This window comes from Harmonia axyridis, chromosome 5, assembly GCF_914767665.1.
Source record: "Harmonia axyridis chromosome 5, icHarAxyr1.1, whole genome shotgun sequence".
Lineage (NCBI taxonomy): Eukaryota > Metazoa > Arthropoda > Insecta > Coleoptera > Coccinellidae > Harmonia > Harmonia axyridis.
The window spans coordinates 3,026,973-3,051,896 of NC_059505.1; the positions used below are offsets into that span (position 1 = coordinate 3,026,973).

The following is a 24,924-nucleotide window of genomic DNA, read 5'->3' on the forward strand; positions in this document are numbered from 1 at the left end:
TTCGAGTTGAGAGGTTGAATGCGGTATAGCAAGTGATTTTTGTACAAAATTTCAGGCAAAAAGCTCCTTTAGTTTCCGAGAAAAGTTCTTAACGGCGGACGGACGGATTTTTTGGATTCTATACTCATTCCAAAACGGAGACTTAAAATAGTCTTCCTTACGAGGTCAATGTTTTCTCCTCAAATCCGCAGAAACCGCTTACTCAAACCGAAGATAACCTAACTGAGTCATCGAACAACAAACTAAACAGTATTAACCCGAGTTTTATATTTATAGTTCAACTTTTCTCGCACATTTTTCCTATATCCCACTATTGTCATTGCCCCAATGGTATCGATACGCCGAGACCGGTGGATTTTTTCGTATGCACAGCAACTTGGTACGCCCACGCGCCATTTTGCAACCCGAAACGAGGTAAACATTTCCGCCGCCCACGTGACCAAGAGCGGCGCGAAACAATCTTGGCGTATATTGGCCACTTCCACGGGCGAAATAAAATAATACGTCCTCCTACGAAGAAACGCGGTTTGAAGAACGACGACGACGTCCGTCCGTCCGTTCATCCGGGCGTATAACTCGGGATGATGGATCGTTTTTTGACAGATGAAGGGGGCCCTCTTATCATGGCACACTCGATGGCTCTCGCCGGCCTTGAGATTCGGCAAATCACTATATCTCGTATCATTCTCTCGCTGTGGGTAGTTCATTATAGGTAATGATACGTTTGGCTCGAGATGCGATGCGGATTTGCCGGCGTTTATCCCGGCTCGGAAGACCAAAAATCGAGAAGTGTATCTTGAAAATCCTACGGACAAACCGCGTATTATCATCCGTTGAGAATATGATATCATCGGTATGATGATTGCGACGCGTTGTTTGAAGATGGGTTCACGGCGTAATCGAACCCAAGTCTCTCAAGTCAGAAGCCAATCAGCAATCGTCGGAATCACCTCCTTACATAGGTTGAAGGAAAATAATATTTTTGGAACTTTATAATTCAGATACCGTGCTAAAGGGTGTTTGTTTTAGAGCTATAGAACTTTAAATTGCAATAAAACAACGATGGATTATTCGATTGACATGAATTTTATTTATCCGCGAGATAATCTTGTGGCATTACATTTCAAATATGATTTCTGGCATATGACCGCCACGGCTGGCTCGGATGTAGTCCAATCTGGACGTCCCATTTTCGATGACTTTTTCCAACATTTGTGGCCGTATATCGGCAATAACACGGCGAATGTTGTCTTCCAAATGGTCAAGGGTTTGTGGCTTATCCGCATAGACCAATGACTTTACATAGCCCCACAGAAAGTAGTCTAGCGGTGTTAAATCACAAGATCTTGGAGGCCAATTCACAGGTCCAAAACGTGAAATTAGGCGGTCACCAAACGTGTCTTTCAATAAATCAATTGTGGTACGAGCTCTGTGACCTGTCGCGCCGTCTTGTTGGAACCACAGCTCCTGGACATCATGTTTGTTCAATTCAGGAATGAAAAAGTTACTAATCATGGCTCTATACCGATCACCATTGACTGTAACGTTCTGACCATCATCGTTTTTGAAGAAGTACGGACCAATGATTCCACCAGCCCATAAAGCGCATCAAACAGTCAGTTTTTCTGGATGTAACGGTGTTTCGACATTCACTTGAGGATTAGCTTCACTCCAAATGCGGCAGTTATGTTTGTTGACGTAGCCATTCAACCAGAAGTGCGCTTCATCGCTAAACAAAATAAAATGGACGTAGTGCGCGATACGTATTCCGCACAGAACCATTATTTTCGAAATGAAATTGCACTATTTGCAAGCGTTGTTCAGGCGTGAGTCTATTAATGATGAATTGCCAAACCAAACTCAGAATAAATCACTTGACATATGTTGAATCGGTCGCCATCTTGAACACAAATGCCAACTTAAAGTTATATACCTCGAAAAAAAACACCCTTTATAAATTTCCGTCGCCCTCTAAACTATGCCGCTCTCGGCAAAAACCCATTGGAAAGCGGTGAAAGACACAATCCATCCTCTATATCAGCCATACTCAACGTGCGGCCCTTTGCCCTTTTTATGCGGCCCGAGCCAAGGCATAGTCCAGTATTACAATTTTCACAGTAGTATCACAAATAAGGTTTCGAAATTACGCAAAAATAACAGTATTAATATTTACTCATTTACCTTTGTTTTCTCCCTTATTGCGTACAGACAGAACACTATTACCATAGTATAAACAATGGATTCTTTAAACATACTATGATACTATACCTATACCAAATATTCTTAGCGAGAATGCTTTATCTCACTTTTTTTGCTCTTGTAGTTTTCGTTTCTTTGGATTCTTGGGTGCGTTTTTTAGCTGATTATATAGTTTTTTCTGTCCAGTACCATGATTTTTAAAACCTCTTGTAAGCATTATTGCCCGAATTATGCTGAAATAGGGTTTAGAAATCATGGTACCTACCAAAATAAAAAATTGCGATAAAAAAATTAGTCCAATTTTCTTAAAATCATCAATAGTATCCCCGGTTTTCGTTTTCGGGAGCGTTTCCCTAACATCTTGTATATTTTTATTTTCGCACTTCCCTACTAATATTACAAATGCGGAAAAACGTAATCTGCCTGTCTTCTACGCTTTGACGCATAAACCACTGAATAGATTCTGATAAAATTTGGTACACAGACAGGAACCAGTAGAGCTTAAAAAAGGACTAAGGCTACTTTGTAACCGACTTAAAAAAAAAAGGTTTTGATTATGCGCGATAAACGAAAACCGCGCGAATGAACAGTAGCAATTATGCGGCCCGCGGTAAAAAAAGGTTGAGTATGGCTGCTCTATATGATCTTCAGAATATGCACATTATATCATCACCAACAAGACGTCTTGTTGGTGGCGCCAGTTCAGTAATCTCGAACATAAGTATCGAGAGAAATAAAAATTGAGCCGTTATGGAGACCTATCTGGGGAATTTATCAACGTTTCTTGTTGGAGAGAGAAGTGACTGGCCCCAAAATGATATTCGCGTGTAGCTTTGACGAGAAAGGCGGATTCTCGGAAACGGATTTCGAAAAGAACGTTGGGAAAGAACAAAGTTCGATTACCGATTGACCACCAGTGGATGATGACTCAGTTCAGGTGTGTTCCACACCGGTTTCAGTCTATGAAACGGTAGACCTGGATGATCAATGTTTGACGAATTCTATGGGATAGACCTGCGAGGATTGTTTCTTGAATTTTAAACGAATATGGTTAGATTTGCTACGATACATAATGAACTGCGAAAGCAATTACCAACAAATATTTCAAAATTAACTGTAATTCTTTCACCAACAGTGTAGCTGCTCCAGGTCAATTCATAGATTACTCAATCATGATGGTTTTTCGAAGAACTGAATTCTATCGAACAAATCGGTTTGAATAATGGTTATAACCTATTAGTTATCGATAAAATTATGATTAACAAACAAAAAGAAGAAGCTACCAAGAGGAAATATATGTTTTCTAAAGAATCATCGATGTATAATCTTCTTTAAAAGCTTATGGTTTCATCGAAAATAGTACGAAGTTAATTATTTGTAAGTGTATGTGTAATGTGCGAGTGTAAATTGTAAGTGTAAATTGTAAGTAGGTAATATTAGTATACATCGGGGATGTAGCTCAGTGGTAGAGCGTTCGCTTTGCATGTGAAAGGCCCCGGGTTCGATCCCCGGCATCTCCAAGTTTTTTGGCCTTTTCACCAAGTAACATCCTCTTTTCTTGATTCAAAGAATGCATGCTATTATTGTTGATGTCCTTTTTTTTTACATTAACCAAGAGGATTAGACATAATCGATAACATTTTGGTAATCGAACAATCCAGCACCTCTATCCAATGGAGACGACAGCTTTAAAAAAAAGGGGAGCCAAGAAGTGGCCAGGATTTTTTTTAAGGGAGATCGAGATTTTTGGGAGATACATCTCTCTTATTTTTGACTGTTTTGAATTTCTATTCACTACTTCGAATGAAATATTATTCCTTTCGAAAAATTGAGATCAAACAACCTTGTTGTCCAGATTTCTTCTGGTTTACGTTGAATTCATGTTGTATATTTTTACTCATGGGATATTTCGGGCGGCGCAGCAAGAATTAAGGTAGCCCTCCCCCTAGCGTCGCCACTGCTTTTATGCGTACCACCGAATGCTATTGTAATACTACTAGTATACATCGGGGATGTAGCTCAGTGGTAGAGCGTTCGCTTTGCATGTGAAAGGCCCCGGGTTCGATCCCCGGCATCTCCAAAACATTTTTGGCCTAATCGTGATCCAAAAGAAAATATCTATAAATTATCAGGCTCATCAAGTTCATATTTAGGTGATAGGTAGAAGCTAAAAGCTTGTACTAGTGAGTAAAAAGAACCAGTTGCCTCTAGTTTTTATAACATCTATAAATTATCAGGCTCAGCAAGTTCATATTTATGCCCGCCACTCACGAAGCGTTTCTTCCAGCGTTTGGTAGCTAGCGTCGAAGAGATTCCAGTCGGGCAGTCAAGTTCATACTCTGATTAAGCCCCGGTGCACACATCCGACATTTGCAGTTGCGACATTGTTGCGGTGTCTTACGCTAGTGTGTATGCTCCCATTTGATTCTTTGTACCACAGCCCGTATGAAGGCAGTTACGATGTCGCAACGGCACGGCGGGTAGTGTGCATGTTCCCATTTGATTCTTTGTACCACAGGCCGCAAGTACGACACAGCAACGGTGTCGTAACTACAAAAGTCGGATGTGTGCACCGGGCCTTACAGTCGTACGGCCGTGTCCCGAGCTGTCTGACTGGAATCTCTTCGACGCTAGCTACCAAACGCTGGAAGAAACGCTTCGTGAGTGGCGGGCATTAGGTGACAGGCTTTCAGAAGCTGAAAGCTTGTACTAGCCGGCAATAACACGGCGAATGTTGTCTTCCAAATGGTCAAGGGTTTGTGATTTATCCGCATATACGGCATAGACCAATGACTTTACATAGCCCCACAGAAAGTAGTCTAGTGGTGTTAAATCACAAGATCTTGGAGGCCAATTCACAGGTCCAAAACGTGAAATTAGACGGTCACCAAACGTGTCTTTCAATAAATCGATTGTGGCACGAGCTGTGTGACATGTTGCGCCGTCTTGTTGGAACCACAGCTCCTGGACATCATGGTTATTCAATTCAGGAATGAAAAAGTTAGTAATCATGGCTCTATACCGATCACCATTGACTGTAACGTTCTGGCCATCATCGTTTTTGAAGAAGTACGGGCCATTGATTCCACCAGCCCATAAAGCGCACCAAACAGTCGGTTTTTCTGGATGTAACGGTGTTTCGACATACACTTGAGGATTAGCTTCACTCCAAATGCGGCAGTATTGTTCGTTGACGTAGCCATTCAACCAGAAGTGCGCTTCATCGCTAAACAAAATAAAATGGACGTAGTGCGCGATACGCACCATTATTTTCGAAATAAAATTGCACTATTTGCAAGCGTTGTTCAGGCGTGAGTCTATTCATGATGAATTGCCAAACCAAACTGAGAATAAATCACTTGACAGCTGTTGAATCGGTCGCCATCTTGAACAGCAATGCCAACTTAAAGTTATATACCTCGAAAGAAACACCTTATATAATGAATAAATGATGAAGAATAAATAAAATTTTCAAGAAAAAATGTGGTTCCACTTCTTTGCGTAGGATTGATTAAAAAGATGGCCATCTCAAAGGAACAGAAAAAGCAGAAGTAAATAGAGCAGCTAACTCCCAACGCGACCGAAGCCTTCAATTTCAAATCTGCGTGAGTGTTCAATGTTCAATATATCTACTAACCGAATGCAAGAAACAGTTCCATGTAATTGGAAATTGTACACGAGCTCGATTTTACCATAGTTCTTAGAGTTTTAACCCCCGCAGTTGACTTAAAAACGAACGGTATCATTTGGTAATTAATTCCAACTTAAGGCGGTTTCCTTTTTCCTCGATAACTTCATACGTAAAGCCAACAATCCCAAATCGTTCAACACGATGATGATACGTTTACCTCCGGGCGAAACCTTGAAATTTCTTCGGAGAGTAAAAATCACCTAATGAATAGTAATGTTTGGTAATGTTGGGGTAATTGAAAATTATTACAATAATTTGCTTAATGGCATAAAAGTGACGCCTGGTAGGAGTTCCACAATCTGTTGTGCAGTTGTTGTATTTGGGTCAAAAGCCAGAAGGATTTTACGCGAAGCTTTTGTCAACCAATTAGAGTCGTTATTACAGTTTATTTATCAATCTGAATTTCAAATTCTCGAGAAACATTTGTAATTAAATTAATGGTTATCTCCTTGGATTATAGTTGAGGGGAATAGTTTGCAGGGAATTATTTATCTAGTAACGTAAGTAAGATACCGATGGCAAGTGAAAACGGATGAAAAACAATTCAAAATTTCATTTTTTTTTCATTATTTCAATGCAAAATATCTCGACACGCGAGGAATGAATTATAAAATTGTCAATATAAACAAATTCCAATGTGAACTCTACACGCCAGATAGATAACCTATAATTATAATAAATATCTAGTAAAAAACCACAAATTCTCATAATTCAGAAATAAAAAGGAAAAACAATATAAATAGAGGACTATCTGGGAAGTCCAATGAAGGTAGTTCTCTGAAAAGTTGAAGAAAAGTATCATCACACACAATGCACCAAACCTTTCCACATAGATGATTGGAGTTTATTATTCGCAAATTTTTCACAATGATTCATTGTTTTTTTTTATGTCATGAATAATTTAGAATCTTAGCTTAGTTTTAGAGAAACAGCATTGGCTTAATCAAATGAAAAGTGAACCCAAGATTCGAACCAGAAACTTCTGGATAAGACGGCAGAAATCAAATACAAAGAAAACTTCAGGATCTACACATAAGTATATAAAGAATTTCAAACTGTTGAAGATCTGACGTGAATTGATGTCACGTATGTTCCGTACGGAGTAGACGTGTGTTTTTCCGCTCCCTTTATTTAGTAAACAAAGAGTAGATTTGTTATTCTTGCAATAATTTTCTGTTGAAATCGTCGTAAAGCTTGAGAGAAAAGTTGAAATATATCGTATCATCATAAGTTCTCACCGTACTTTGGAGATTAGCATCCAGAATGCCTTTGAAAAAAGATCAAAAAGACGAGATGAAGAAATGTTTATTGGACTTTTTCACTGATAAAGAATTCATGTCATTATTAGCCGACAAAATTACGGAAATTGTGGAAAAAACTTTAGATAAACGCTTAGGTGAAATGGATAGTCGTATTGAAGAACTTGAAAATAGAACTGAACAATATCAGAGTAAATATTGTGAATTGGAGAAAAAGGTGGATATGTTGGAGCAGGCGAATAAGCTGAAGAAATTAAGGTTATATGGAATGGTTGAAGAACCTAAGGAAAAATTAAAGGATAAAGTGCTTGATATAATTTCGAAGAAAATGGGAATTCCAGAAATTAATTTAGAAGACTGTTACCGTATCGGAAAGAAGAATGCGATAGATAAGAATCCAAGGCCAGTTATATTACTTTTCGACTCTACTAAATTCAGGAATAAAGTGTTTCACACTAAGAAACTATTGAAGGGATCAGGATTGGTGATAGTAGAGGAACTGAGCAGGATTAATTCCGACATTTTTCGGCAAGCCAAGGAGAGATTTGGAGTGAAGAAGGTTTGGTCGAGGGATGGAAGAATTTTTGTCAATCTGAATGGTAAAATACATATGATAGGATCTACAGAAGAAATAAAAACATTAAAATAGGTAGGAGTGGAAGTGAGCATGTCACGAAATTCATTTTTTTTTTCACTCTCTGGGTGGAAATAAGCTTTTCTGTTTTCTTTTTTTTCTTTTCTCGTTCATTTTCATAGACAGCTATTGGTGTCATTATTCACGACTTTTTTTTTTTCATTTCAATTTCTTGTCAGAGATCATTCTATATCTTTATATCGCATTTAATATTTGTGAAGTTTAATTTCTCGTATTTCATATCACTATAGAGAGATTGTTATTTCAATTTGGATTTTTTTTTTCACAACTGAAGAGTTTTGATACACATTACTTGATTTATAATTTGTGCATATTATGATTAAATTATGTTTTCTGTAGTCCGTGCAGCCTCCTATTATTTCGGTCTGTTAGTCATTTAGTTTTCGTTCCTGAATTTTGGATCTATTTTTCCTCAAATAAATAGATATTATATTTTTTTTTTATTAAACTTGATCATGAGAAAATTTACTATAGCATTTTATAATATAAGATCGCTAGTACCACATTTATCCCATATAAAAGACTTTTTATTATTACAAAACTATGACATACTGGCATTGAATGAAACTTGGTTAGATTCTAATATTCCTTCCAGTCTATTACACATTGATGGCTATAACTTCGTGAGGTTGGACAGGATTGGAAGAGGTGGCGGAGTTGGAGTGTACGTTCGAGTGGAGTTGTCTCATGAGGTACTGCATGCTGTGTCTGATCCACATCTTGAGCAGCTATGGCTCAGAGTTCGGGTAGCTGGGGAAATTTTCATCCTCGGTGCGCTCTACAGACCACCCAGTGCAGGTATAACGAATTTTTTGAATTCTCTTGAGGACAGTTTATCTGATGTTTGTCCTCTTGGACAAAGGATTGTGTGTGGAGGGGATATTAATATGAATTTTTTCAATTTGAATGATTCAAAAACTGCTAAATGCCTTCAAGTTATGAATTGCTTTGGTTTAAAACAAATAATAAATGATGCAACTAGAATTTCTGCAAGTACCTCTAACCTAATTGATGTTGTCATGATTTCTAACAATGAGGTAAATTATTCTGCGGGAGTTGAAACAGTTGATAACCTTTCCGATCACAACCTTGTTTTTTGTCGGTTTAATATTGTTTCCGTAAGGAGGCGAGCGTGTAATTATGGGTCAAGAAGTCTGAAAGAAGTTGATGAGGAATTGCTCAATACTGGTCTTTCGGTGACTCCATTCGAGAATATTTTTTATCTGAATGGCGTGGATGCCAAGGTATCTCTCTTTACTAAGCTCCTTGTAGGACTTTTTGATGAGATCGCACCTATGAAAATTAAAAAGTTGAAATCTAAAAGCAATCCATGGTTCACCTCCACAATTGGTGATATGATTAAACTCAAAGATAAAATTTTCCGTAAATACCGCGCTTCTAGAGCGCCCGATGACTGGATTAGTTATAAAAAAATGAAAAATCAAGTAACTAATGCAATATCTAGAGAAAAAAAAGCTTACTTAGAGTATTTCATCAATTCTCATAAGTTTGAAAATAGATTATTATGGAAAAAATTATCTGAGTTGGGTGTTTACGCTGGGAAGTCTAATAGAGATTTGCCTGATAATTTGAATAGACCGGATGATATAAATAAGAACTTTTTGAAATCTTCGCGTTATATCAAGCCCGACCAGGTCCTGCTTGAATTTTACAATAATTCGCGGTTCTTGAATTTTGCAGAGGAATTTTATTTTACGATGACAACTCAGGTGGAGGTGCTGTCAGTTCTGAGTTCAATGAAATCTAATGTAATTGGTCCCGATCAGTTGAACGTTGAAATGATTCGTCTATGTTGTCCGTACATTTTGCCTTTTCTCGTTAACATCATTAATTCGTGCATTTTTTCTTCGGTGTTTCCTGCAGCTTGGAAAATATCGAAGGTTCTTCCACTCCCAAAGAGGAGTGACCCCAATAATTTGAATGACTTACGTCCTATATCTATATTACCTGTATGCTCGAAGGTCTTGGAAAAAATCTGCGCAATAAGAATCAGAGAACATTTAAGACGGTACAATATTTTACCAGAGAGACAGTCTGGATTTAGAAAGTGCCATAGTTGTTGCACGGCTCTTCTGGATGTTGTGGATAACATATTATCCTGCATAGATGGAGGAGAGACGTGTGCGTTGATTTTGTTAGATTATTCCAAGGCTTTTGACACTATCAACCATGAAATATTATTGGCAATTTTGCGGCACATTGGATTTTCTGCCGTGGCTGTTTCATTCATTGGGAGTTATCTGGAGGGTCGTCAGCAGTATGTAGAAACAGATCGAGGCACGTCTGGGGTGGGAAATGTGGATTGTGGCGTCCCGCAAGGTTCTGTGTTGGGGCCTCTTCTGTTTTGTATCTATACAATTCACATAACATGTGATATGAAATTCTGTAGAGAATTCAGGTATGCTGATGACACGCAGATTTTGCATTCATTTCTTTCCAGCTTGGTACATGATGCTAATAATAAAATAAACCATGATCTTGACTCCTTGGTACAGGTGTCAAGAAGGCATCAACTCACATTGAATCCACTTAAAACTAAAATCATGATTTTTGGGAAGAATAGGGATGCTGTGTCTGAAGATATGCAGATTATTTTAAATGGTGAGCGGATTCAATGTGTAGATGAGTGTATTGATTTGGGTGTCCTTATAGACAGGGAGCTTCGATTCAGTGGTCATGTTCAGTCTTGTATTCAAAAGGCTTATGCTAGTCTGAGGATGCTTTATCCTCATAGGCACTCTCTCTCGACAAAACTTAAAATTTTGCTCACAGATGCTTTGGTCTTGAGCCACTTCAATTACTGTGACGCAGTTTACGGGCCATGTTTAACTAGAGTAGATTGTGACAGGATACAGAGAGTACAGAGATCTTGCCTTCGATTCATTTATGGTATAAGGAAATATGATCCTGTTATACATAAACTTAAGACATGTAAATGGCTTGATATGGAGTCTAGGCGTGAACTGCATGCTGCTGTGTTGTTCCATTCGGTTCTTATAAATAAGTGTTCACCGTATCTATATAATAAGGTTCGTTTTCGTACTGATGTCCATTCTCTGAACTTAAGATTTAGGGGACTTCTTTCTCCACCACAGCATTCTACAGCTTCATTCACTCGTTCCTTCTCATACAGAATTTATCTGCTTTATAACCGAATGCCAGTTAACTTCAAGTCTTTGCGTCTTGCCAGTTTCAGGCGGAATTATATGGAATGGCTGCGCGGACGTCTGTATTAGTCAGATGTAATTGTTATTTTCATTATTAGAATGGTTTTAATATCGAGAATGTATGACACCTTTGATTTTTGTTTTTTTTTGTTTTTTTCTCTTGTACGGAACATTATTTTGTATGTTTTTTTCTCTAAATTGTTTTTTCGGGACTTGATCTTATATCAGTTTTACTGCCTCAAGTTCCTTTCTACATCATTGAAAATGAGCTTATCTCTTGATATAATGTTACTTTACTGTATGTTGTGGATAAATAAAGATTATTATTATTATTATTATTATTAAATAGATATTGCTACCATAAATGAAACACAAAGAAGCAAGTGCTCATATGAATGAGCTTCAGTATTTGGGATGGCATCGAGGAGGTTGCTTCCTCACTTCTACAATTCTCTTGTCCAAAGCATTTTTTGCGTTGGCTAGTGATGGCGAGGCATTCAGTTATCAAGTGATCCGGAGTTTCTTGCTCCTCCTTGCAGAATCTGCACTCGTCATTTTTTGCTAGACTCATTCTTATGAGGAGCTCACTCAGGCGGCAATGCCATGTAAGGATTCTAGTGAGGGGGTTTAGCATCTTCTGCTAAGATCTAGATACTTCTTAGATCTAGAAGTATCAATGTTTCTTCCAATGGTCCAACCCAAGAAGATTCCGCCAAAGTGTATATCTTTCTCTTTGGAGTTTTTCCTTCTCCTAAAACTCTTTCTTTACCTTTACAACAGAAATGTTCTAGGTCAATGAAAGGAGTTTGTGCTTCTTTTCTGGAGAGTGTGTTTCGGGGAAACTAGGCTAAACAGACTAACAGACCTTGTTTTCTTTGCCTATTTCGTTGACTTCCCTTCGTCACTTCAATACCATCTTAGAATCGATGATAAGTGAGCTCAGTGCTTTGATTGCCGCCTGACTATCACAATGTATGGTATAGTATATCCAAAGTCAATTGAACTAGTCCATAAAAACTCTTGGCTATAGATGTTTCTTTGAAGTGGATACCGCGAGTCGCCAAATATCAGGGTTTATTTGAAAATATTGTTAAGCAATCAATTCACTGGCCCCAAAGGAATTTCTGGGAAAGTTGGACAACCCTTATTGTCCAATCGAAATATTCTGGCTTCCTCCAAGTAACTTTGGATGGACTATAACACCATAAAGCAACTGGCCAGAGGCAAAAAGTGACTACTATGGGTACCAGGACACTGCGGTGTTGAAGGAAACGAGAAAGCCGATGAACTTGAAAAAGTGCATCGAGGTTGACATCTGCTTGACCTGGACCTTTCTGTGGGCTAGTAAAAGACCAATATGAGGCAGCGGTCCAGCAATGGGAGTTGAATAACAGGATAACCAACTGCACAAACACTCCTGGACTTACTCCGGCCAAGAAATTCATGATGATCTCACGTACCTATGTCAGAAAGCTCTTGAAGCTGCCACGAGCTGAGCTTCGGGTGATGGTGGGACTGCTGACGAGGCACTGTCGGTACAAACATCATTTGTACCGTAGGGGAAAGTCAGCAGATGAGATTTGCAGGCTCTGTGGATCAGAAGCGGAAACAGCTGAAACATGGTCTGTAAGTGTCCAGAGCTGGCTCCAAAGAACCATTCATATGGGGAAGCCGGTCCTAGATACCCGAGAGGTAACAGCCAAGGCCCCTAAGGGGGTTGTAAGTTTTATCAACGCCATTGATGACCTCCTTGGTTTTCCTTGAATGAGTAGGGTAGAGAACAAAAGATCTACATGGTCGCAGTTCCCGGAAGGCTTACCGAGCCACAACCACCCCAGTTCAAATAATAATAATATCAGAATGTATGGCTTCATCACATTTCTGATTGTTTCTATGTTTAGATTGCGAGAATCTCTGCCTGAAAGACACTTGGACAGCAGCCAGCATTTGGCGCCAGTCCCCGTCGAGGTTTAAGAAGCATCTGTGTTCCATTTGGTGGTGTCCTCTTTGGGTTTTTTCCTTCACCTAAAACTCTTTCTTGTAAATTCATTCACCTATACCACAGAAAGTTTCTGCAGTCAAAGGATGTACATCCCATCGTTCTGTAGCGAAGTCACCACGCTCCGTTTATGAAGGTGTATAGGACAGGGACCACTGAGTTCCAATACTGAAAATTCCATCAGTGGTTCGCAATTTCTTGAAAGAGGGCGCACCTAACAAATTTGCGGAGAACGACTCGTCAAGATATGAAGTATTCTCTCTCACATCCTTGATAATCAGTACTTCATTATAGAATAAAAAAAATCGTTAAGCAATAATGTCACAAGTGTTGAAGTTTCTCTGGAGCAATTTCCTCTTCCGTCCCTAGGGTACCATCCAACTTGTTTACATAAAGTATTAACGGTTAATAGAATGTTTACCTGATCATTTATTCCGTATCATCTAATTTCCCTAGTTTATGCTATGCAACGAGCTGACGGGCGGAAAATGGCAATTCAAGTAAGACTACACCTACGTTCACGTTTCGAGAAACCGACTTTACGAGATAAAATATATTCTGGAAATTGGAAATGCCTCATGATACATCCTGATGGTTATTCATAAAAGGAAACATATTTGTTCGATGACTAACGCGATGAATTGAATGATATATACTCGTATGAACAAATAAATGCATTTGATAAGGTTCGCTCATCCTAAAAATTCAAAAATATAAATATAAATAGTAAAGTATTATGGTTTTTATAGTTGACGTGTGTTTTCCATGAAATTTAAAATGAGCGTAATAAACGAATATATCTTAGTATACAATATCGTGATTCTTAGATAAAACGAGAAATATAAATGACGGCATCTTTATTATATGGGCGTACAACTTTTCCTCCGCTGTTTTTTTCCGAAATTCGAGGTTTGATTGTGAAAAACTGATTATACATTTATGGTTCAAAGTATTGTCCATCGCTGGCCACTACTTTCTCCCATCTTTCGGGCAACGTACGAACCCCGCGTTGAAAAAATTGGCCATCTTATGAAGCGATCCACGAATCCATCCAATTCTTTACTTCTTCCATAAGACCGGAAGTACTAGTCATCCAGGCCGTGTGCCATTGATCGAAACAAGTGATTGTCCGAGTGGGCAACGTCTGGAAAATACGGCGGGTGGGGTAGGACTTCCCATTTCAACGTTTCCAAGTATGTTCTGACCACTTTCGCGACGTGTGATAGAGCATTGTCATGCTGTAAAATCGCTTTATAATGTCTCTCGTTGTATTGCGGTCGTTTGTTTTTCAATGCTCGACTCAAACGCATTAATTGCGTTCGATAACGATTGCCTGTGATTGTTTCAGTCGGTTTTAACAACTCATAATACACTACGCCGAGCTGGTCCCACCAAATACTGAGCATGACCTTGGAACCGTGAATAGTCGGTTTGGCCTTCGAAGTAGAGCATGGACGTGATATCTCCATGATTTTCTGCGCTTGAGATTAATGAACCCATCTTTCGTCTTCAGTCACAATGCGATGCAGATATCTCTTCCGTTTTGCCTTGCAAGCAGCTGTTCACAAGCAAACGAACGCCGTTCAACATCTCTCGGCTTCAACTTGAAAGGCTCCCAATTTCCTTGTTTCTGAATCATTCCCATGACTTTCAGGCGTTTGGAATTGGCTTTTTGGTTCACTCCCAATGATCCTGTCAATTCTTGCTGCGTTTGACACGAGTCAGGATCAAGTAATGCCTCCAATTCTGCATCTTCGGAAACCTTCTCTCTTTCATCGCCGTGCTGGTCTTCGACGTCGAAATCACCGTTCTTGAAGCGCTGAAACCACTTCAGGCATGTTTTTTCACTGATAGCGCCCTCACTATAGGTATTTGAGAGCATTCGACGAGCCTCAGCCGCAGTTTCCTTTATATTGAAGCAGAAAATAAAAACATCCAGCAAATGTAGAGAATTTGGCTGAAAATAATGGTTCTGTGCGAAATATGTATCGCGCACTACGTCCATTTTATTTTGTTTAGCGATGAAGCGCACTTCTAGTTGAATGGCTACGTCAACAAACAAAACTGCCGGATTTGAAGTGAAGCTAATCCTCAAGTGTATGTCGAAACACCGTTACATCCAGAAAAACTGACTGTTTGATGGCACTTTATGGGCTGGTGGAATCATTGGTCCGTACTTCTTCAAAAACGATGATGGCCAGAACGTTACAGTCAATGGTGATCGGTATAGAGCCATGATTACTAACTTTTTCATTCCTGAATTGAACAACCATGATGTCCAGGAGCTGTGGTTCCAACAAGACGGCGCAACATGTGACACAGCTACAATCGATTTATTGAAAGACACGTTTGGTGAACGCCTAATTTCACGTTTTGGACCTGTGAATTGGTCTCCAAGATCTTGTGATTTAACACCGCTAGACTACTTTCTGTGGGGCTATGTAAAGTCATTGGTCTATGCGGATAAGCCACAAACCCTTGACCATTTGGAAGACAACATTCGCCGTGTTATTGCCGATATACGGCCACAAATGTTGGAAAAAGTCATCGAAAATTGGACGTCCAGATTGGACTACATCCGAGCCAGCCGTGGCGGTCATATGCCAAAAATTATATTCAAAATGTAATGCCACAAGATTATCTTGCGGATGAATAAAATTCATGTCAATCGAATACTCCATCGTTGTTTTATTGCAATTTAAAGTTCTATAGCTCTAAAAACAACACCCTTTATGTGTTCCACTGCATGGCACACCCTTACTTTTTTGATGAGGATATGAAAATTTATCCATAAGATATTTATTATACAAAATAACTTAAAATTCATTATCATCGAAGGATAAGACTGCAGCTCTTACACATAATGAATATTTTCCCTGCCAACATATTATTGCATGCAATTAGAATATAAATTCCAATTACAGTTTTATTGGCATCGAGCTTCATTAGCGACCTGAAGAGTTATTATTGCCATCGATGACCATTATGGAAACGACAATGTGTAAGCATTAAAAAAAAGATTGAGTAGTACTTCACGATATCTCGAAGCATATATCGATAATCCCCTGATTTATTTCTTTTTGGACGCCGTTCAACTATGGCTAAGAACTATAAAAAATTTTATTTCAAGCCTTGAGTTACAGCCGCCTTTCATTTTTTTTTATTATCTACCTTCGACGAGATTTTATAGCGCTTATACTCGATTGTTCTTTTTTATCGTATTCAACCAATTGCTACAACTAAAAGTCTTCATAATCTGGTTATGAGAACTGGTATTTTTAAGTCTTGATAATGATTATGATGAATCGGTTTTTGTCAACGAAATATTTGGTCCCTTAATAATATTTACGATTAGGTTTGTATTCTAATGTCAATCAACAATTTCTATCAAATTCCTAAATTTTTGGTACCAACGAAAATTACAGATTCCTCGGATTATTTCAAGAAAAACATGGAACAGCAAACGCTGTTTCCATATGCAGGGTGTTAAAGTTTGATTTTTTAAAGTTTTTTTCTCATCCTTCTCTTTCCTTCACAAGATATTCAAATTAAATTTGGCATATATACTCCAATCTAAAGTTTTCATCATGTGATATGGTAATTTCGAATGTAAATCTACAGGGTGATATTTCTCCTGGAACAGTGCCCTCTGCTTTCCCCCAGAACTCTTTTTTGGTGAAATGCTGGTAGTTGTCAAAAGAAACTTTGGTCCAGTACTACACTTTTTAATTTCTTGTGGTTTTGACGTATCTGCTACCGATTTCGAGACTTGAAATTCGAAACAATTCTCTAGTAATCCTCAGGAAAATACTAATTATTATAAAGATCCATTTGACAAGTTACCTGTACTTCATGTCTCAAAGCCGCCAAACTCCAGGGGGTTGAGGTAAATTTGTAAGCCTTCTACCCATGATGTCCCAAACATGCTCTATAGGCGAAAGATCGGGAGATCTTGGCGGCCATGGCAAAAGATTCACATGGGTCGCTTCGAAAAAGTTTAAATTAACTCTGGCAACATGAGGTCGGGCATTATCTTGTTGAAATATTGGATTCTAGAGCCGGTTAAGGTAAGGGAGAACATATGGCGCCACTATTTCTTGTAGGTAACGCAGCGCTGTCATGTTACCTTGAATAAAGACTGGAGGTGACCTACTTGCATGTGCAAAAGCATCCCATACCATAACGCCTACTGTCCGGTGTACATGACGCTCAACATCAAACTGAGGTTCACGTATTTCTCATCGACGTCGTCTAACCCTTCTTCGGCCATCATGTGCACCTAAGGAGAATCGAGTTTCATCAGAAAAGACGACCTGATGCCATTCCACATTCCAATGTTGACGTTCTCTGTACCACTCTAATCGTTGCCGGCGATGCTCAACCGTCAGAGGTAACACAAGATGCTGCAGTCCAAAAGACCTTATCCGGCGGTAAACCGCTGGGACAGTTACAGGTTGCCTTGTTCTCCTAACCACTCATCAGCAAAAGATCGAGTTGTCGCAAATCGGTTTCTAATGGTCATAAGTCTTAGACGTCGGTCTTGAATTTCATTTGTGCCCCTTCGACGTCCGGTGCCTATTCTTCTTCGATTTTGGGCTTTATCAAACAACACTTGACAACATCTCATAACAGTAGTTGGATTTCTGTTCGTACGGTTAGCGATTTCTCGAATTGACAACCTCGCCTCCCGTAGTTCAATAATTCTACATCTTTCAAGTTCACTTGGCTGGCAATAAATTCCGCGTACATGTGCTCTAGGCATTTTAACAACAACTAAACATCGACTTTGGATCTCCTCGAACAGCTAGTTAGTTGTAAAATTTAAAAAACAATAAAACTATTCAAGTAACAAAAATTGTCTAGATGAAAAAACCTTCACGATTTTTTTCTCCAAATTCAATCCTTGATATACTATCTATGTTCTACCAAAAAAAATTTAAAATTTAAATAGCAGTGTGCAGTTTCTTTGTCAGTTTGTATATTACGAATGTAAAAACTTCATGTCGGTAACAATGTACTGATTTTTTTTATACCATACCTAATTAGGAAGGAAATTATTCTGAAACACTGCAACTAATATTATCGTGTTGTGTCAAAATGATGATATAAAAATTCGAGGTACCTAATCATATAGTTTTCCAGTCAAAACAAAAATATTGGTGTGACAGAACCAAGAGACAGTCGGAACCGTCTCGACAATAAAGAAGCTCTGTTCAAATAAGGCAACGAAATAAGTTCGAATTATCGTAAAACGTGTTTACCCACTGAATAATTTATTATATTTCCCGTAATCCAAAATGCTTTTCGTTGCATGTGACTCCACTTTTCTAACAGTACATTGCGAATTCGCATTACATACTTTAAAAATATCGATAAGCTATCGACACTAATAACTGGCCAAATAAAGGTTTGCGCACATATTCGGTATTTTACAGATAAGCGAGTCGTAAAAATTTCAGTGACTATAGAAATGATGAGACGACCGAAAAAGGTAAAAATGAATGGATGTTATACGGGGTGACTCAAAATGAATCGATTATGCGCAAAGGTTGAGATGATGGGCTCTTTCTGAAATCGATAATGACTTGGGCGAGTCGGACAACATAATTTAGGTTGTTCAAATTTCGAGTTGTAGGTCGTTCCGGCATAATTTGAATATTCAGTGAGATCGTTTTTTAGATGATGAGAATATTCATGAAATAATCGAGTCTTTGGATAGGAAGGTCAGGGTATTACGACAACACTATTTCTTGAATGGTACATGAACTATTGATACCATAGGGTATTAAACATTGATAGAGGAAGTTTACGCAATTTTTACATGTCCCCAACATGGTTAGATTAAGTTGTCGGATTGTGATATATTTTCAAATCCACAATTTTACTATATCGTTATGGACGTACATTGTATTGAATGAAATATATTTATTTGAGTGATTCCCGATCAAATATGCAAATTTGAATATTGAGAATCCGATATTTCTCCTAATTGTCGAATTTACAATAAGCAGAATATTTATTATTTTCTGTATCTACCAGTTGAAATTCAAGGTTTGGCAACATTTGCTCTCCAAGTGTCATCGGTTGTTTCACGTCGTTTGGCACGCTTGAAGTTTGATTTCAGAATTTCTGATATATTTAGGTATTTATTTCAATATATTTTGAGTTAATATGAAACGTTGATTCACTATGGAACATAAGAAGTGCGTTCTTTGTGGAGAAACTCGCGAATTGAGTGAAATATCGTATCACTGATATGTTTTCATTTCCGCGCGCTTCATGTCAAATTTGATAGTTCATGTTGGGGACAAAATTTGCTTATTGAAAATGACATATGCTCCCTCTATTTATTTTAATTACTCTGTCAATGTCAATAGGCTTGTTTGATAGGGTCTTTAGTTTAGTTTTTTGGGAATTTGATGTACAATGTGTTGTATAACATGTAACATGAAGAATATCTATTATTTTCGGAGTTATTTTCTCATTCCATTCCTTCGTTACCGATAAGTCATAGGAAGTAAATATCGTACTATTTGGTTGTTCAAGCCTTTAACTAATTCTTGGAAAAGTTTAGGGAATAGATTTTCCTTTTGCTAAATTCTAAAAAAACTTTATTTATAATTTCCATGAAATGGGGAAAACCATCAATATTGCGAAAATGGAGCAATTGTTTCAGGGAAAACTCACTGCGACAATACCTCATAATAAAGAATGTTTATGTATTTATGAACTTCTGAAAACCTTGGCAATATGTTTGATATGCCAGCCTTGACTCCAACAAGGTCATAAAAACCGACATTTGAAATATATACACCGACATGCGATATGTTTTGAAGCAGGTCTCTTCTTTTAATATTTTTGTACGCTTTAAATTTACAATATTTGGAAATGAGACGTTCTCTTGAATTCATTATCTTAAATGTTCTTTGTCGCTACTTTAGTGCAACTAGCACCTATTATAGAGGTTTAATGATTATACTTGATGAAGTAGTGATACCTCTAAAATATGTTTTTCCACGCCAGTGTATAATGTAGAAATATTTTTCAAATTTCGTCAGGACGTGAGAGTGTAAAGGAGTATACTTTTTAATACTACTGTAAAAAGTAAACTACAGATTTAAGTAAAAGTTTGACATTTAGTTGACGATAATAATTATTAATTGTGAAATTGCAGTTGTTCACAATTGCACCACACAAGTTCAACGCACTTCCTGATTTATTGATTCCTAGTTCAACTGAATTTTGTGCAGAGCTTGTCAATGAAATATCTCTCGAATGCTTACATGTTGTGTCATCTGTCAAACTAACGTCGATAGAATTTAATTCAATTATTGCATTTAAGTATCAATGATTCTTGCATCAGAATTTTTTTTCCAGTTTCTTTTTTATTAGTCAAAGAATCTATTATATATCCCTCAGTTACTTTGCTCTATTATCTCTAGTATCTAATGTCAGCTTCCCCATCCATGAGCAAAGAAGTTAAGAGGGCACACCATCACGTGGCTGCTCAGTTCAAAACGAAATTAGAGATATTCTTTCTTAAAAATCTCCGATAGTTATGGTTTTTCTATAATTTCATTTAACAATAATATACATGGAAGAAAGTAAAGATTTTTGATTTGTTAATGAAATAAAAAATAGAATTTTTCATAACTTTTCGTTTTTCGCGAAAAAATTGATGATGGGCTTTGTTCAAAGCACTGATATATATTTGAAAAAAATCTACAAAAAATCATCCTAAAAGAGGTAAAACTATAATTTTGTGAAAGTCGTCGTACAGTGTTACTGTTGCCCTACAAAGTTTGGTCATCGCAGGAGAGACAGAGGGGAAATGAATAGGTACCGGACCAATACCTCCTAGAAAACAGTCTAGGAGGTATTGACCGGACTCAGAGTTTGATTGATACGTAAAAGACCACATCGTGGTAATCCGTCCTAAGGTTCTTCGTAAAGAATGACCCATTCTTTACGAAGAATATACGGGTCGAATATTCTACTGAGTCGGGAAGTTTTAAATAGCTTGCTACTGTTTTTGGGCGTTACCAATCGCATGAGTTTCCAACATCATGCGATGGCATTTTCCGTTTTTCTGTTCAAATAACAAACAAAAAAATATCTGTTGGGGTAACAAATATTTTCAGAAATGAGGGAAGAACTATAAGGAAGCGTTTTTCTGATCAGAAAATTAAAGAATTGAAAGCCCAGAATCATATCTCAATGTCGATGCGTGTATTATTGCTGTATAGATATATTTTTTCTCAAAAAAAAACAACAAATACATTTTTATCATTTTATTCAAATTTGAGCACTTTGTATACCTTTTATGAAAAACTCTTTCTCTGGACCTCCTAACACATTTAGATACAAGAGCCCTCTAAGGCAAGCTATGTCACTGATTAATTCCCGTTTTTGCTAATTCAAAATACTAAATGTAGGACAATTTAACAAAAAATTGAGTATATTTTGGCAATTCTCGGTATTAGATAAAAGCGTCTAAAAGCTTCGCAAGAAATCTATTCAGGACTGTTCACTAGAAACTCTGACAAGCCGATGACCCGAAAAACTGAACTAAGCAATGACAACACCGCCAAAAAACAAAAAATTAGACACTTCATCTACCGCGGTCGCTTCCGCAAAGTCTAAAAATTTCGGATCTGATTGCAGTTCCGAAAAACAAGAGACGGTCTCCGAACGCTCACGTTTCGGGCTTTGCGCGCCTTCCCAGAAAACACAAGACGTCTAAAGTTAGCCTCATCGTGCATTTAAGACGGAGTTATCGGGGAGGGGAACTTATATACTCGGTCAAACTTACTCAACTCGACAGTTTCGTTCGGTTTTGGCTCGATCGTTGATCTTTCGTATCCACCTAGATCGGACCTCGACCAGTCTGTGGTGTGTATGATTTTAAAGTTTGAACATATATCCGGATATTTCGCAACTCTTCAGTATGTCCTTATTGCCGGCTCGGAGGTTTTGAGGTGGACGCTATTAGTTCGATATTTGTGTGTTTTTGAAGTGAATCCGTTTATATATAGTTCGTTAAAATGGTTGTGAATAAAGTTACCATGCCACCTCAGCCCAATATACCCAACTTAAACATGAGGCGTATTTTCCTCAATACTAAGGTAATTTTTTGTGCTTTATGAACGCTGCAAAGACTCTTCCTTTGGCCATTTGCCACCAATTCGAAAACTCTTATGTTTTCATATCGCAGATGCAGAGGTGAAAGTTTGGAATGATGTTGTTTTTTTGGCAGGTGTTTCGATTTGAATCCAGGGGTTATATACTCTACAAGGTTGTCTCTTAGCGTTATCTCTGTATCATCAATTTTTCTACAATTTACAAGAATAGTAAAAAGAAATGAAGCGTAAGTTAGTGCTGCTCTCGATCTTGTTGAGCTGGCGATTTTGCAGAAGAGCTTATCGTTTCGAATTATTGTTTTCTTATGACGAAAGAGAGTAGAATGAAGGTTGTATCATCTTACATTGTAGAATAGAAGACTCGAACCTTTATTGAAATGTCAAATCAAAACTCAAGAAATAACTGGAAACACCAAGAACTGAATTGCATTTCATGAAACTCAATTGGTGACAGGTTTTAGGCTACTCTGGCCTTTTCTTGAAAAAAAATTACAAAAAGAGGAATAAAAGAATACCTAAATTTTATCCAAGAAGCATGTCGGAAAATAATGGGTATAACTTTTATCCAAATTTGGAGTTCAAAAACTGAATGTTCAGGCTCCTGGATATAATATCTTATTAATTTTAAATTAAACCCTAGAAACCAAACAAGAATTAATAATAATAGTCAATTGATAAATACTGAATCTTCTAGAATGGAAAATACGAATACTTGCGACTATACAGGGTGTTCCTAAGTTGGAGTTATAAACGAAAATAACAGATTCCTCAGATCATTTCTAGAGACAATTCTTATGAACATGAACCCGAAAACGCTTTGTTTTCGAGATACAGGGGGGTGAAGTTTGATTTTGTTTCAAGTTTGTTTTCTCATAGCACCTTCCCTTCATGAGATATTTAACTTAAATTTGGCATATATATTCCAATTTGATGTTTTCATCGTGTGATATGCTAATTTTGACTGTAAATCTACAGGTGATATTTTTTCTGGAACAGTACCTGCTTCTTTCCCCTAGAACTTTATTTTTGTGAACCACCGGTAGAAAAATGTAAAACGAAACTTTGGTCAACTTTTTGGTTTCTTGTGGTTTTGTCGAATCTGCTACCGATTTCAAGAACAAAATTTCAAACAATTCTCTAGTAATCCTCAGGAAAATCCAAATTATTATGAAGATCCAGTTAGTCAGCTGTGATCAATAAATTAATTTTAAGGTTTGATACTTATTTACCTTTGTATCTCCAATTTTGGAGCACCCTGTATATTATTATAAAATATATAGAAGAGTTGAAATATAAATCCATAAACTTATAAAAAAAAGAAATTTATAGATTCCAACATACAACCAAAAAGAATTACAAGCATAAAATAAAATGTTAAATAGTTACTACTCAACATTATGTCAACTTTTCTCTCAATATTATCAATCAATGCTAATAATTCGACTTTAAGATCAAAGTCATACCAACAGTTGAGATTTAATCGTCAATCCTCAAATTTAATCACATTGATACTAATATCACTGACAGCTCCACAATTTTATCTCGCAGTTATTTTTGTTAAGCGTTGAACATTTTTTGTGAATAATATATTTTTCTGAATGTCTTCTACTATTACCATGGATATGTAGACAAACTACAATCACAAATAAATGCTTGGGTGTTTATTTGTCAGAGTGATTTCCTCAAATCTCTCATTAAAATCTACGTATTTCGACCATTAGGACTTATTTTCAGACTTATTTTTCGTACTATCTTCTCAGATTTGGAGAATTCCCTGATCTCAAGAGATTTATTCTTTTAAAACCTCACACTAAATGAATATTACCTAATACATCTCAATAATTGAGATTTCGAATGAGTTTCAATTATACTGCTGAGTGTTCACTAAAATTTATGAGATTGCATACACAAATTTCAACTTAAGTGTGTTTATTTTGTGCCTTTTTCAATTTTATCTGCCTTTGCAAATGTAAAATTAATTTGGGCTAGCCCTCTTGCTCCATCAGATATAATTATTTGAAGAGAGATAAATGTATATTTATTTATTCATTATCACAATACAGAAAATTTAAAAAAATATATGATCTTCTATTTTACCCTTTATATTGATAAGCTCGTCAGCATAAAATGGGTAAATTCAATTTGAAGGTAGTACCTACTTACTGACTTGTTATGTCATTCAATTCTTTCTATTTGCCTATGAAATAATTGCAGCGAAACTCATGCAATAGGATTGGACATATTCACCCAAATATTTTTGGCTTTTGAAGTGCCGACTCTGAACTCTGAATATATTTCGAAAGGTAAGCGATAAACAAAGGAACTTCAGAGCACCAGTTCATAAATCTCTCAACCTTGACTTGATATTCTATCCGAAATGCAAATTGAATTGGTGAAGATCTCATCTATACGCCCATACAGAAACAAATATCAATAAAGAATTCGATAATTGCGAATTGGAATTCAACGACTCGAAATTTTAGCATTCTATTTCTATTTTTCTCACGAGAATAAGCGAATTCAATCCATTCTTTTCAGTGGAGTGTTTGTATTCTATGAAGGCAGTATAAGGATTTCGATGATGAAGAAATTGTCATATTTAGTTATCGAAACATCGACTTTTATTTTCTTATGTTTTCCGGAAGTCACAGGCTACTTCCCTCAGTTGAAAATTGCAGTTAATCCTTGGTTACATAACTCTTGAAGTTTTCATTTTAAGTATATGTAACGGGTGTTTTTTTTCGAGGTATATAACTTTATGTTGGCATTACTGTTCAAGATGGCGACCGATTT

At 37.2% G+C, this 24,924-nt stretch overlaps 1 protein-coding gene and 2 non-coding genes across 6 annotated transcripts in view; all 3 read left to right on the forward strand.

The window, feature by feature from the left end:
- LOC123681357 (NAD(+) hydrolase sarm1) overlaps positions 1-24,924 on the forward strand; it is a 117,702-nt gene that overhangs the window by 25,131 nt on the left and 67,647 nt on the right. For 2 of the 4 annotated variants that reach the window (XM_045619728.1, XM_045619727.1), the window contains exon 1: positions 21,816-22,116. The exons of the other annotated variants lie outside the window; for them this stretch is intronic. In XM_045619728.1, the coding sequence (XP_045475684.1) occupies positions 22,036-22,116 (81 nt within the window). In that variant the 5' untranslated portion in view covers positions 21,816-22,035. Of the gene's footprint in view, positions 1-21,815; positions 22,117-24,924 lie in introns of those variants that run through there. 4 annotated transcript variants of the gene reach the window in all.
- On the forward strand, positions 3,648-3,719 carry Trnaa-ugc. The gene has a single exon. It is a non-coding gene; the product is annotated as a tRNA-Ala (tRNA).
- On the forward strand, positions 4,208-4,279 carry Trnaa-ugc. The gene has a single exon. It is a non-coding gene; the product is annotated as a tRNA-Ala (tRNA).